Genomic DNA, 16,340 nt, shown 5'->3' with positions numbered 1-16,340 from the left:
CTGAGCTTCCCGTAAACTACCAGTCCACAGTCACAGCCCTTATTTGGCAACCCCAGGAACTTTTTTCATGCTTGTTGCTCTCCAACTCTTTTTACATTAGAATGTGGCTCATGAGTAAAACAAGGTTGGGGATCCCTTCCTTTAATGGTCCCTGACAAAGGCAGAGGTGCAACTATATGGACTGCATACCCTTCAGTTTATTCAGCATTGGTTTTAAGCAGTAATGGGAGCTAAATTAGTATCTTAATTTATATATAGGTGAATAATATGATGCCAACCATTACAAGAGTCTTTTGAAGGTCACAAGGAGAAGGTAGACATGTTATTTAGAACATTTGGATGGTTAGGCTGTCTGAAAGCAGAAGGGATATCACAGGAGAATACAAAAGATGGATGAGCTGTGTGGGGAGTGCATGATTTAGAATGTTGAGGGATACATGAATAAGAATATAAATGATGAAGAAACAGGAGTGCATATGTTTTTTCCCTTCGTGTAGGGACAAGGATAATGAATGGTCTGTCGTGGGGGGTATTGCACCACTATACATACTGCAGGTAAGCATTAAATAAAACAGATATGACCCTCTAATACTGACTCAAAGGAACACTGATTTTAAAACAAAAGTTGTATTTTTATGCCATGAACTTTCTCACATTTCTGTTCCTCTCACCATGTATTATGACTTCCTCTGCCCACTCCTTTTCTTTCTGGGTTACTGCCGCCCGAGTGAGGCTCCCTAAATGCTCCAAAAGTTTCTTTCTGGCATTAAATGTATCCCGATCTTCTGGTGACAACGCATGATAGGGAGTATGGGCTATTCTTTTATCCTGCAAAATGTAAAGCATTAAGTATCATATACTCTTATCATTATGGTTTTACTCCACTGTGGACCCATAACCATTACAATGGGTCTTTGTCTTTTGCATTCTCACTGCTGAATGATAAAGTAGTACAAAAAAACCTAATAAATTGGTTACCAATGTTCTCAATGACAGCAGCATACACAGATTAAAATGTAATCATTGTGTATAATCTGTAGAAACTATGAAATTCCAAATATAGCCCATGTGCATCAACATAGTATTGTTTTATGTCAAATAGAATTAAAACATCTACTGTATACAATCAATGTATGAAATTATATGGCATCACACTGCATGCAGGGTATCTCAAACTCCATTTTCCCAACTGAGATTGTATCATAAACCGTCCTGTCTGTCACAAGGGCTATCTAGTGTACATCAGTAACACCACAATGGCTTACAATCACCTGCGTGGTGACCTGGAGTCACAATAGTCACAACACCCAAAAAAAAAAGCAGTACTATATTTTATTTCTGACATCTGAGTTTCGAGATTGCCATATACTAGGCATATAGGGTAGTTAATTCTTAGGATACAGAATCCCCCATTGGGGTATGGGACTGTGAAGGTCACCCTGTAAGGTCAGGCCTATGTGAACATAAGAAGATAAGTCTAATTCTGTGATTTATGTGAATGCATTCAGCCAGAGATGCTGGTAAAAATAATTGAACTGCAGGGGTGGAGGACATTTATCATTCTGATTTCATACAATATTTTTATATTATGATATTATTACATCTGATAGTAGAAAATAATATTATTATACATTTTTGCATAAATTTTTACGCTAATCCCCAACTGATCTCTGGCTCTCAGAGTTGCTATGTATGTGAGCGTGTACAACATCCCTAAGCATAGTCATGAAATAATATTGTCAGAGACATTTAAAACTGTATATAGACAAAAATACAATCGGCCTTCCCGATACCTGAGGCCTGTACCTGAAAATATTTGCAATAGGCATAGTCTGTGGCGGTTCCTACAGCACTCTTTCTTCCTCCTCTGATAGTAATGGGCATCAGCATGTTTGCTCCAGCTTTAATTAGCCTGTCAACCTGCCAATACAAAAGCTGATTGCTTTAATGACAAATCACCAGAGCTCAGACCGCTACATTTATTCAAGTGAATCGTGAGAAGCATCCTATAAACAAAAAAGGCTGCTTGCTTAGTGCATTGTGTAAAACGGTTGACCATATGGTTCATGTACAAGTATGGGACCTATTAACCAGAATAATTGGGACTTAGCTTTTTCCGGATAACGGATCTTTCCGTAATTTGGATCTTCATACCTTAAATCTATTAGAAAACAATGTAATCATTAAATAAGCCCAATAGGCTGGTTTTGCTTCCAATAAGGATTCTCTTAGTTTGGATCAAGTACAAGGTACGGTTTTATTATTACAGAGAAAAAGGAAATTATTTTGAAAAGTTTGGATTATTTGAAAATTGAGTCTATGGGAGACAGCCTTTATGTAATTAGGAGCTTTCTGGACAGTGGGTTTCCGAACTATGGATCCCATACCTGTACTACAGGGGGAAAACGTATAATATATGATGCTTTACACCTCGCCTACAAACCCAGGAGCTGCACCTGCCATCTGTAGGTATTAGAATAAGGATATTCATTCTGCTATCTGTGTTAACTGCAGTTCCCCACCATGTCAGATATCACTAAACCAGAGGGCATGGAAATGGAAAGTTAATGGCTTGGTTACAAGTTGCCCATCTATTGATGAAGCATCTTTAGGACTTGTTATCACTTGTCGCCAGACCTTCTAATTCCCTACTGCTGATGCCCCTTGTTCTCTGTGTAATTATTGTGCATTATCCTGAAACCAAGGAGAGTATCACAATAACATGGTTACGCATAAAATATTGATTTTTATTTTCATTTGAGAAGAGAGGGGGAGACCCCTAAAACACTGTGCACTCTTTTGTATCATACAATAAAAGGTGAATTTAAGGTGTACAATTCCTCACTGGAAATTGGTGTGTTTGCCTCTCTCCTTTTGCATACCTATAAAAAAAATACCTTTCCATGTCTATAATACTGTAAATAGATTTCACTGCTGATTGCAGCCCAAGAAACCACTCATAGATCTTCTGACGGCTGTCAGTGGAAAGAAACCCACACTGATTACCGGCAGGAGTAGCAATGAGAACCCTTTGTGTGCCCACAGCCATTATGGCAGAAATTGCTAAAACTGTTTCCACTGATCAGTTTGATGTATCATCTAGCTAGTAAGCATTGCCAGTAATTAATACAATGAGGAATAATTAATATACAGGTAAGGGACCTGTTATCCAGAATGCTCAGTCAGGACCTGGGGTTTTCTGGATAAGGGATCTTTCTGTAATTTGGATCTCAATACCCTAAATCTAATAAAAATAATAATAATAATAATAATAATAATTATTACTATTATTATTATTAATAATAATAATATAAAAACAAATTGAATAGGATTGTTTTAACTCCAATAAGGATTAATTATTTCTTAGTTGGGATCCAGTACAAGATATTGTTTTCTCATTACAGACAAAAAGGAAATCGTTTTTCAAAACTGAATTATTTCATTAAAATGAATTCTATGGGGAGATGCCCTTCTTGTATTTCAGAGCTTTATTGATAACAGATTTCCGGATAACAGATTCTGTATAGTCTATTCTAATCAAACAAGGATGGCACATTATATCCCTTTCACCTACCATAGCAATACGTGCAAGTGATGTTCTTCCCTTCTCATAGTCCGTATTGACGGCAGCACACAGGGCACTGCCCACTCCTCTACTGAGCGGCAGGTTAGGGTCTGCTCCATTTGCTAGAAGTTCTTTCACAGCCTAGGGCAAAGAGAATTAAACACTTCATTCCCCACAGAATATAACTTTCTTTATTCCTTAACGCTCTAGATCCCACATTAACTGTGTGCTACAACACTCTAATTTAAGACTGACTCACTCCTTGAGTCATTTGCATATCAGAAGAACACAGTGTTTTTGAGCTATACATAAACAAATAGAGAGCCGCTACACATTGTAGTTTGATTGGTCAGTAGGAAACAAAAGAATCCTGCAAATATGCCTGACCAATCAGAAGGTGGCAGACTTGATAAAGAACAGAATTGCATCATTATATTTAATGGCTGTATATGGCAGGGGCAAAAATTAAATTAAATGAAAAATAGCATCAACTGTATCAATATAACACTAGCAGGACATTTTGGAGGTTACGTAATTAAAGGTACTAAGTTTGCTAGGAGCAGTAACCCATAGTAACCAATCAGCTGGTAGAATTTACTGGTCACCTGTTTAGAAGCAAACATCTTATTGGTTGCTATGGGTTACTGCTCCTGGGCAAACTTAGTGCCTTTTATTACATTGGGTTCCATGAAAGTACAGGCTATATAAATTACCATGCATGGAGTAATGTGATAAGGACAAAAAGGCACAAGGAACTCTTCTTTGCACTTTGCCCCATGCGTTTGTATGGCCTAAGGCACAGTACTGCATTCACCCAGAAAAGAGTGCAAAAGGGCTACAGCTCGCCTAAATGAGGTGTTGTCTACGCTCTCGCACTTGGGGTAATGGTCACGATACAGCCCCATACTTACGAATGTCTATGTAATGCAAAAAGGGAGGGAATGAAAGGAGCAGTGGAAAGTAAATCTCTGCAATGCAATTTTTAAGGAAAGGTAGGTGACAGTCTGTCTAGCATAACATTCAAAGTAACGAAGGGGCATGCCCCCGAAACGTTACTTTGAATAAACACGCAGGGCTTGTCCCGCTTGCATGGAGTCCATAGTGCCGGTTCATCTTCTTTTTATTACTAATAATTGAGGGTGCCGATCCCTGAGACTGCGCACCGGACCTACTCGTGTTCGAGAGACCAGGGTGTGCTGGTGGGTTCTTGTGTTTTAGCATAACATGGGCACATAAATTTGGACCTTTGCAATATACTATGGAGTCTAGGGATCTGCACTATTCATATAATATGGGCAGGTTGAGGTTTTTTCTGTGCAAAACTATATGAGTAGTAGTAGTATATGCGGAAGGGAGAGAAAGTGAAATTATTCGTCATATCTAAGGTGGTACATCACACAAAAGGGGGCAATGTACAACACAATGCCAGCTCCTACTATTCCACACAAAGCAGTTCTAGACATGCACAAACTATGTCCACATTAGGTACTACAAGCTAAAGAATGGAATGCTGTAGTTATTAAGCAGCTCCTTCCTGAACTCAGTGCTGAAATCTTCAGTCTTTATTCTTTGCATACTAAAATACAATACGATGAAAAGTCCCTGGCAATCTCACCTGATCATTTCCACTGGCCACTGCCAACGAAAGTGGAGAGTGCCCGCTCCATAATAGGTTAAGGTGGGCGTTGTGGTTCACCAGCAAATAAATGACATCCCGAGCTTCCTGAAACAAAGACACAAAATGACTTGCGCACGTTTTCTGACAAGCAGTACTAACATAAAGATTAAATTAGAGATACACTGAATCCAGGATTCGGTTCAGGATTTAGCCAGGATTCAGCCTTTTTCAACAGGATTTGGATTTGTCCGAATCCTTGTGCCTGGTCAAACCGAATCCTGATATGCATAAGCAAATTAGGGACGGGAAGGGAAATCATGTGACCTTTTTGTCACAAAACAAGGAAGTAAAACTTTTTTTTCACTTTTTCGTTTCCTGCCCCTAATTTGAATATGCAAATTAGGATTCGGATTTGATTCAGTATTTGGTCGGGAACGATCAATAGCATGGACCAATGGCCTTCCCAACTGTTTTAACAAAAGCTTGGGGGTTCCAAATATAATTACTAATACTGTTTAAAGCCAAAGCTTTGGTAATATGGGGACCTTAAACCACAACACATGGTAATCAACCAAATGCCATTAGCAAGTAGAAATAGTATTTTGCTAGGCAAAGGCCATGGTATGAATATAATGATTGCCCTGCAGAATAGATAATAGGTCCCCACAACCAATGCTTTAGTTAAAAAGACTTCTAGTTGTATCTGTGTTAAATGTGTAACAAAGAATACAAAACCTTACCTTATAGTTATCCTCTCTCTCACATGCCACATGCAGTGGTGTACGTCCTCCTTCCTCTGGGACTACACTTGTTTCCTTAAAGTAGTAATGTAGGGCCAGGCCGGACTCAGCAAAACCTTTCATAGGAAAGCCAATGACGCTGTTTGGGAGTTCACCCTGTGTGGGGTAAAATTCAGTTTTTAAAATTTGGTTTTAGAGAATAAGTATCTAACAACTGGATGAAATTATAAAAAAAAAGAGACGTAATGGTACTACTACTAACTGAAGGTGGGTACTATTATATACAGCAGTTGTATTAACTGTAGTTCAATAATTGGCCCCATGCTGTAAAGGGGGAATAAAAAAATATATAATAACACAGTGAAATGCACAGGCCAAGTGGGTGTATACCTCTGTATCTATTATCCAGAATTCTTGGAACCTGCATTTTTATTGCAGATAATAATGCAAATTTTGGCCATGAGTACCATGCTAAAAACTCATGTAGCTCTTTTGCCATCAGAATGGATTTATTCTTGCTTAAAGGGGTTGTTCACTTTCAAACACTTAGGGGCACATTTACTAAGGGTCGAAGTGAATTCGAAATGAATATTCAAATTCAAAAACTTAGAATTTCGAAGTAATTTCTGGGTACTTCGACCATCGAATAGGCCAAATTCGACTTCGAAGTGAAAATGCTTTGACTATTCAATAATCGAAGTACTGTCTCTTTAAAAAACTTCGACTTCGACACTTCGCCACCTTAAACCTGCCGAATTGCTATGTTAGCCTATAGGGACCTCCTAGAACCTATAGCCAGTATTTGGCTAAGTTTTGAGAAATCAAAGGATTTTTCGATTGTACGATTCGAAGTACGATCGTATGATCGTAGTACAATCATAATACGATTGTACGATCTTAAAAATCCTTTGAATTCGACTTCAAATGTCGGACTATCCTATTCGATGGTTGAATTTCGACGTTTTTTTCACTTCAAAATTCGACCCTTGATAAATCTGCCCCTTGTTTTCAGATAGTTCACCAGAAATAAAGACTTTTTCCAATTACTTTCTATGTGACAGTTTTTCTAATTTTGAAGTGTAAAGTTTCATTTTTCACCTTCTAAAGCAGCTCTGGGTGGCTGACCCTGTAAACTGTTCTAAATTGATACATTTAGTTGATATATTTCTTATCTTTGTCCCTGCTGAGCAGAATCCCTGAGTTTCAAGGCAGCTGTTAGAATTGATACAATAGTTGCTAATACTCCAGGGACGCTGCTGAGAAATGTATCAACTAATGTAGCAAATTGTAACAGTTTCGAGTCTGCGCCTGAATTACAGAGCTTCCACACTGAAACACCAGAGATAGGGACCTTCAAGTTTAAACTTCGGAAACAATGGTAAAAAATAAAAAATGGAAAGTCATTGAAAAACATCTTTATTTCTGGGGAAAAAACTGAAAACAATTGAACTGAAAAAAGTGTTTGGAAGGTGAACAACCCATTTAAACTGACATACAGGGGGTCAATATAGGCAGTCAATTCAGCATTTTTATATCAAGTTGGCAGTTTATTAGCCCATGTATAAGGCTTCTTGCCTAACATATCTGACTGATAACTATTTATGAGACCGGTTAAAAATACCCTAGGGCTAGACTCATCAGCCCACCGATGTGGCCCTTTCCTAATGTGTTTATATAGGCCGGCATTATTATCGGTAATTTAGGGGATCTGCTCAATTTGGGCCAGCGTGTAGGTGTCCAAACTGTAACTGTAATGGACTGATTTCAATTAATAGCTGATTGGTGGCTATGGGTACCTGCAATGATGCAAATTAAGTAAAGGGGACCCATTGTATTCAGTAATACCAGGTCTATGCGGCAGTAGATGAGAATCCAGAGGCTAAAATGTAAGTCTACTCTACCACTGAAAAATCTGCTATGCTTTAAAATCTATAGCACCAGTTGAAGTGGTTTCTGCAACAGCTGTTTGCTTTTGTTAAACATTGTCTCATTTAGACACAATTTACAACAATTTACATACAAAATTATTAGCAGATACTTTCCTGTGTCAGAGTATGTTTCTCTCCTCATCCTAGTCTCATTGCTTGGGTATGCCTCATAGCGTGACCACTTTCACAAATATTCTCAGGAAAATGGAAAACTAAAATAGGCCTTACAAAGTTTTTCCTTTCTTGGAGCCAGTTCATGTAGTTACTATGGAAAACTCTATAATACCAAGAGTGCAGCAGAGGGGAGGATTTTTTTGGCAGATTTTTTTCGGCAGCATAATATAAATTAACCATTCCTGTTCCAAGTCCAACAAGGGGCTTGCTACCCATAGTGCCATGAACTGGCTCTAGGGGATTAACATTTCAGGGTGTGTGTGTTTTGTTTATCCATTTCCCCATCACAAGTTAAAAATGTGCATCATGCTTCAGACAGACTCAACTATACATGGCTTTATGTGACGTATGCAAAATATTCAGCTGTGGGCCAGCTTAAAGGGGTTGTTCACCTTTAATTTAAATTTTAGGGGCCCATTTACTTAGCTCGAGTGAAGGAATAGAGGAAAAAAACGTTGAATTTCGAATGTTTATTTTGGCTACTTCGACCATCGAATGGGCTACTTCGACCTTCGAATCGAACGATTCAAACTAAAAATCGTTCTGTCTCTTTAAAAAAAACTTCGACCCCCTAGTTCGCCACCTAAAACCTACCGAGGTGCTATGTTAGCCTATGGGGAAGGTCGAAGAAAAAACGTTCGATCGATGGATTAAAATCCTTCGAATCAAACGATTCGAAGGATTTAATCCTTCGATCAAACGATTTTTAGTTTGATCGTTCGAATTGCGGTAAATCCTTCAACTTCGATATTCAAAGTCGAAGGATTTACATTCGGCAGTCGAATATCGAGGGTTAATTAACACTCGATATTCGGCCCTAAGTAAATCTGCCCCTTAGTGTGATGTAGCGAGTGATATTCTGAGACGATTTGCAATTGGTTTTCATGTTTTATTATTTGTGGCTATTGAGTTATTTAGATTTTTATTCAGCAGTCGTCCAGTTTGTAATTTCAGCAATCTGGTTGCTAGGGTTAAAATACCCTAGTAACCATGTACTGACATGAATAAGAGACTAGAATATGAATAGAAGAGGCCCTGAATAGAAAGATGAGAAATAAAAAGTAGCAATAAAAAATAAATGTGTAGCCTTACAGCGCATTTGTTCTTTTAAATGGGGTAAGTGGCCCCCATTTGAAAGCTGGAAAGAGTCAGAAGAAGAAGGCAAATAATTTAAAAACTATATAAAATGAAGACCATTTGAAAAGTTGCTTAGAATAAGCCATTTTATAACATATTAAAAGTTAAATTAAAGGTGAACCACCCCTGTAAGTACACATTGCTTAAATGAAGATCTTGTGGGAATGCTTTGGAAATGAAGAAGAACTTGGTTGTCAAATATAAAAAACCCACAGGAGTAGTTACATGACTGTATTTGCTAATATAATAGCCCTTAGTAAACAAAGCCCACATGGGACTTTTCCAAGCAAGATGGCATAAAAGCCCAAGAGACTAGTTAGTTTGTCTTCTCTCCCAGTCATGTCTCTGTGGACTATTCCATATTTATTTAATGCCAACAACATCTTCCCATAAGTATGTGGTATCTGTAAATGTGCTGTACCCTGTCATATTCATATATGTAATCTCTGTCTCCTGCTCTAGCATTAGGGTCAGCGGATGCATGCAACAGCAACTCTGTAATTCTGACCCCCTCTGCTCCCGGCAGTGCTGCAGCCAGATGTAGGGGAGTAATTGTTCCATGCTAGGGAAGGAAAAAAAGTGACATGTTATATACACTCACAAACAACACAACAAGCTATTTAAACATGATAAAATAGGGAGAGTATGTTTGGGAACATTTTAAAGTTACTTTTATTGCTAAGGTAGAATATCAGATTTGATTTCATAATTTAAATGATTGGGACATATTTTGTGAGCTACAGATGTCATCACAAATATTCACAAATATTCCACTACAGCCTTTTGCATCAATACTGTTCTACAGACTGCCCACAAGCAATGCAAACACAACAAATCTGTCATATCAAAAGAAAAAAATTACCTTTGTCCCAAGTTGTATATCAGTTTGAGCCCCTTGCTCCAGGAGTAACTGTACGATACTGACATCAGCTGCCTTTATTGCAAAGAAGAGGGCGTGCATTGGTACGCCGCACCTATTAGGGTCTGCTCCCCGGAGGAGAAGTAGCCGGATAGTACCTCTTCTTTCTTCCACCCTAGACAGATACAGCAACATAGGTTTTTCTGTTACCTACACTCTTAAAATAATGATCGTACAGGTATGGAATCCGTTATCTGGAAACCCATTATCCAGAAGGCTCTGAATTACGGAAAGGTTGTCTCCCATAGATTCCATTATAATTATTATTATTAAAATGTATTTATATAGCGCCGACATATTGCGTAGCCAATCATCCAAATTTTAAAAAATGATTTCCTTATTCTCTGTAATAATAAAACAGTAGCTTGTACTTGATCCCAACTAAGATATAATTATTCCTTATAGGAAGCAAAACCAGCCTATTGGGTTAATTTAATCTTTACATGATTTTCTAGTAGATTTAAGATTTGAAGATCTAAATTACAGAAATATCCATTACCCTGAAAACCCCAGGACCAGAACATTCTGGATAACAGGTCCCATACCTGTCTTGTACATTCAGCAATACAAGTAGAGAACAAAACATTAGTTTGCAAGTCAAGCCAACACAAGCCAGCCAAGTATGCAGGGCATGACATGTTTGTACTGCTATTCTAAACAGGTCCTGGCATTTATAGTACAGGTATGGGACCTGTTATACAGAATGCTAAGGACCTGGGGTTTTCTAGATAAAGGGTATTTCCATAATTTGGACCTCCACTCCTTAAATCTACTTAGAAAACTTTTTAATATCAGTTAAACCAAACAGGACTGTTTTGCATTCAGTAAGAATTAATTATATCAATTACAAGGATCTGTTTTATTATTGCAGAAAAAACAGAAATACTTTTTAAAAATCGGAATTCTTTGAATAAAAAGGAGTCGATGGGAGATGACCTTCTTGTAATACCAGGCTTTCTGGATAATTGGTTTCTGGATAGCAGATCCCATATAGCAAGGCCAAGCAGCCCCACGCTATAAAGCACTTAGATTACAGCAGCCTCTTGGGCAGTTTCAAGACCTGTCAGTCCTGGCTTGCCAGTAATGGGTTCCAACAGAGCTGCTGTAGACAGTTTTTTTTTCATGGTCTTAATTTTTGTTAAATTATGTAAATAAAGACATAAAGGACAACCAGAGAAGTGATAATCTAATGTCTGACTTGCTATAAGTAACCCCTAAGCTCATTAATATTATATACATTTTTAGCTATTTGTGCTTATTAGATTATGATTTATATATTTACTGCAAGTATAAAATCAACTCTCGAGAAGAGATGAATGGTATTTCTACTACCTATGAGAACGTGAGGCTGGACAATATTCTTGACCTTCTAACATAGGACTGGCCTTATTGATAGCATCAGAGAGACACATGCAGTTTTCACAATGAGTGCATCTCGGTTGGGGATCCAATCCTTTATTACTGCCAGTTGAGAAGTCTTCCATTCTGAATTCCTGTAAACAAATAAAGAACTGGTATTAAAGAATGATTTGGGGGACTAAGACATAATCTGTATAGTGTAAATTACCACTATACAACTATATTATTGTATAAAAAGGGTTCCTCCACCCAGAGATTGATCCCTTTTGAACAGATGTCATCCTGTCACCACTTTAGTTGCTACAGGCACAGTGTTTCCCATAGGTTGATATTGAAACTGGTGCAACAATCAAAACACCTAGCCTGCTGTTACCCTGCAAGGTACAAAAGTGAGAGCAATTTCAAAATTGCTTGCATAAAACATTATCTATCCCTGGACTTTTCGAATACCTGTACGTCCAGAATCGTTTTATGCACTGAGGGAGCCATTGCATTACATTTTATAGTGGCCACGTACTTCTTTGTACATAAGAAGGTACAGAGACGTTTCATACACAACTTATAAATCACAGCACAGCTACGGCCAAATGGAAAAGATAAATGGCAGCAGTTATACCAGGAATTTCCGGAAAGGGTAGAACAATTGCTCACAGGGGAAAGAGAACCCAGGAGCTATTCGTTTAATGGAATATTGAAAGTACGACGGGACCTGAAAGGTGTCAGGGCAAGCCATGGTATTAATCACAAATGCTACACATTTATCTCCAACACTAAAAGCCTTTCTGTAACATGGAGCTGAAGTGTCATAGAGCAATACAAAGGGCAGCTTTCTTTTATATGGCACAAAACACACCATGCAGCCAACCTGACAGAACACGTTTGCTTGTCTCTGGCCCATATGGGCCTGCTGGGCTGAACATTTTATTCTTCAATGTGAAAACCTTGATATTTAGCCCAGCAATGGTTTCTCATTCCCCAATTACTTCATTTGATTCTTTTGTTACCCTTTATGCGCTGCTCACATTTTTGTAATTAGATTTTCATAACGCTGCATCCATTAGTCTGCATTAGCTTCTCTGGCACACAAGCCGTAACACTGACCTCGCATGGTGTGAGGTTCCTCTCGGCCACATTGGCTCGGAATGATTTGGCACTGTAGGAAAGCAGCATACACAAGGACAAAGCTGAAAGGCCCTCGTCGTTGCATTTATTAACATCCGCTCCTTTGTCCAGGAGAAGGTTAATCATTTTATTGTGACCGTTGACCTGGAAAAAAATAGAATTGATGTTATTATGAGCAATTCTCAGCTGTGTGCTACAAGTAAAGGCCTGCTCACTATCTGCATACAGTCCTGGTTTACCCTCTTAGCTGGAACATTTACTTTCTTTAATGAAAAAGAAACCTATCTCCAATATACTTTAATTAAAAAATCTCTACAGTTTTTATAAGAAACCTGACTGTATGCAGTAAAATTCTCCCTTTATTTACTTGCTCTGATAGGAAACTTCAGACGGTCCCTAGCTGCTCTGCAGGGAAAGGATAATACTTTCAAACAGCAGGGAGGAGGGACTTCCCAGAACTAGAGCAGCTTTGTTTGTTTCCCTGTAGAACAGCCAGTGACCATGTAGAGATTCATAGCTGAAGCAGTTAGAGGGGAATTTCACTGCATAAAGTCAGGTTTCTTGTACAGATTTTTTAATTGAAGTATATAGGGGATATGTTTCTTTTTCAGTTAGTAAAGTAAAAATGGAATTTTAATTTTGCCTTTGCCTTTAATGTTTCCAACTCCAGCTAATGGGATAAAGGATCATGGAGCCAGATTTAATAATGGACCCAGATTTAAACAGATTGGATTCTGTTTGGAAGATTATTTTGCTGTAGCCACTGGTTCTGGAGATTTGGTGAAAGTTTGCATTAAACAATACAAAAACTATAAAATCCACATTAGATTACATGATAACAGAGGACCCAGTACAGTCTGCATATTCTGATTATTAGTCAGTCTTGTTGTATCGGCTTCTATGACAGATATTATTTGACTTTGATAATTTATGACGATCCCTAAGCAGCAGCCCAGACCACACTGAGCATGTGCATTGTCTTGGTCTTGCAATGATGTTTAAAGGGATACTGTCATGGGAATGCATCAGTAAATAGTGCTGCTCCAGCAGAATTCTGCACTGAAATCCAATTCTCAAAAGATCAAACAGATATTTTTAGATTTCATTTTGAAATCTGACATGGGGCTAGACATATTGTCAGTTTCCCAGCTGCCTCAGTCAGGTGACTTGCTATCTGGTTACCTTCCCATTGTTCTGTTGTTAGGCTGCTGGGGGTGGGGGGGAGGGAGGGGGTGATATCACTCCAACTTGCAGTACAGCAGTAAAGAATGACTGAAGTTTATCAGAGCACAAGTCACATGACTGGGGGCAGCTGGATTTATGGTATCAAGGAATGTACAATTAATTATCTCAACTGTGCAAGATTATGTTCTAAAATAAAACTCATTAAAATACTCTACCTGCATATTCTACCAACATGCCTTGCTTTAGACATCTGATGCCCACTTTAATATTTTGCCTTTAACTAGTAATTCGCATTGAAAAGCATATGTCATTAATCCAGTGGATCTAATAAAGGGAAAGGATAGGGTGTATCCATGTTGAGCATTCTTAGGGTGAAGCTTGCTGCCTGCTGATGTTTATGGATAAGCTCTGTGAGACGGCAGTGCAACATTTATCATCAGATGGAGACAAGTCCTTGAATGGAGTTATGATATATCACTGGGAAGGGCACCATTGTGATGTTCCCTGCAATTTACTAATATGCAGTAGTAGAAGCTGGGCTATGGTATGGCTCCTGTGGAGTGCCATTACTGTAAGCAGAATGAGTATATGTGCAAGAGGGGGCTGCTCACTGATCTGTGGAGGTTGGGGGGAGGAGATGCCATTAGAGCATGTAAATCACATTATCTTATTGATTCTGTATTCTAACGATACATTTAAATGACAGGAAAAGAAGAATTAAGAATAATGCAAACGCTTTCAGATGAATTTTCTTGTTCTAGGTACTTCTTTGAGCATATTTCTTACAATTCAGATTTTTGTTATCTTCAATTAATTTCTTTTTTTCCTGCATTCTGTACTTCAAACTCTTAAATGACTGAATATCTATGTGTATGGGTTGCTAACACCCCCTTCTGGGCTAGATCACAATCTCCTAGGGCCAATTTAACTGTACAATGATTGCAAGATTTGTGCCATCACTCAAGTCAATTTCCTTTTTTGATTTCAACACTTACATTACAGAATGTTTAAGAATTACCGTAAGCACACACACAGTTCAAAAGGACGCACACTCCAAAATCAGTGAACCATCATATTTTATTGTTCATTCTTGTGCATCCAACATTTTCATCCATGATAAAGGGCCTAACGTATATATATATATATATATATATATATATATATATATATATATATATATATATATATATATTATATATACAATACATACATACATACAGTACATACTGTTCCTTTCTAGTTCTGCAAAGACTGAATTCTAAAGATCTAATCATACTTGCATGGAACAGCACTGTTTCTCCAAATATGTATGATTTCTGAACATTTTCTTTTGGACAGACTAATTTTGTACAGGCTCATTTTGGTAATAATATATGGGTTTTACATGGTTGGCACCACAATAAGCCCTTGGATGCATTTTGGGGGCAGTGATGCACTGATATATATTGTATTGTTGAAGCACGTCTTTCATATTGAAGTAGGCTTAGAAGAGCTAAGGGGTAATTTGCTAACTGAAGACACAGCATGCAAACTACACTTTCATTTTTTTTACCAACAATGCAGCATTTTTCCCTGAATTCCAACATTGTTGTGGTCACCAGGGGGAGAGGGAATGAGCACCTGATTCAACTGTGTATGATATGTCAAACTTTACACAGGAAAAAAATCACTTTTATCATTTTCAACATGCATTGATGTGTGCAACAGATACTTTTGGCACATTTGTACTGCACTTATTAATGCAGGCGCTGTAGGAATTCTGGAGCTGCCCCCTGGTGGGATTTTTCATACAACTGACTGCAACTGCTAAGTAAAATACCCCGCTTGTGTTCAGCACAGTTTCTTCAATAATTGTGATATATTGCAGTTCATAGGGACCATTTCCGGGGTTTTATCTCCACCTTCCAAGCTGATAATTAATCAAAATCAAACAGCCCTGTGCACCATTGCCCATAGTCCATGAAAACATCACTTATTTAACAAAATCTGATTCCCAATCATTTATGCTGCCGATTTCATGCATATATTTGCTTAGCACCTTAGCAAAAGGAGGCGCCATTAATGCCCTTGTGGTACACTGTAATAAATGTCATATACAAAGGATTTTAAAAATCTATAATCAATCATCTTAATGAACCTATAGATCCAACTACTTGTCAATATTCATACATATAAATCCCAGAGAGACTGTTGCTACTGGTGCAGAGGTGACTTTATTGAAAGGATATTAAAGCATAACAAAAAAACCAAGGCCTCATGTACTATAAACACACCCTGCCCTCCATGGACAAGATGATGTTTCTACTGCCAGCACTTTTTTATAGGTTGCAGTTCAACATGACAAATATAGAGACCCAATTGGCACATACTTTGAGTGTCTACAGGCTGGTAGAGAATGTTAGCTCTTGAGACTATCCCTTAGCACCCTGTAACTCCGGCAAACAAAGAGCTCTGGGCAAGAATAAGCTGCATACATAGAGGACTGTGTGCTCTACTGCATTCTGATTTTAAAAATCTCATTAAATCTGCAGTTGTTAGTCATTGCCAGTTATATCCGACTCCAAAAAAAACAAAAAAATAAAGACCAACTGGT

At 38.1% G+C, this 16,340-nt stretch overlaps 1 protein-coding gene across 2 annotated transcripts in view; it reads right to left on the bottom strand.

Annotated features, from left to right (window-relative positions):
* The window catches only part of ankmy1.L (ankyrin repeat and MYND domain containing 1 L homeolog), a 45,877-nt gene that overhangs the window by 4,900 nt on the left and 24,637 nt on the right, over positions 1-16,340 (bottom strand). For both annotated transcript variants that reach the window (XM_018263906.2, XM_018263905.2), the window contains exons 6-14: positions 12,542-12,706; positions 11,414-11,574; positions 10,025-10,196; positions 9,584-9,724; positions 5,924-6,079; positions 5,181-5,288; positions 3,575-3,706; positions 1,807-1,920; positions 672-828 (exon numbers count right to left, since the gene is read on the bottom strand). In XM_018263906.2, coding sequence (XP_018119395.1) covers positions 672-828; positions 1,807-1,920; positions 3,575-3,706; positions 5,181-5,288; positions 5,924-6,079; positions 9,584-9,724; positions 10,025-10,196; positions 11,414-11,574; positions 12,542-12,706 — 1,306 coding nt within the window. The remainder of the gene's footprint in view (positions 1-671; positions 829-1,806; positions 1,921-3,574; positions 3,707-5,180; positions 5,289-5,923; positions 6,080-9,583; positions 9,725-10,024; positions 10,197-11,413; positions 11,575-12,541; positions 12,707-16,340) is intronic.

Source organism: Xenopus laevis, chromosome 5L (genome assembly GCF_017654675.1).
Source record: "Xenopus laevis strain J_2021 chromosome 5L, Xenopus_laevis_v10.1, whole genome shotgun sequence".
Taxonomy (NCBI): domain Eukaryota; kingdom Metazoa; phylum Chordata; class Amphibia; order Anura; family Pipidae; genus Xenopus; species Xenopus laevis.
Note: the sequence above shows the minus strand (reverse complement) of the source record. Positions and strands in the feature narration are given on the sequence as shown.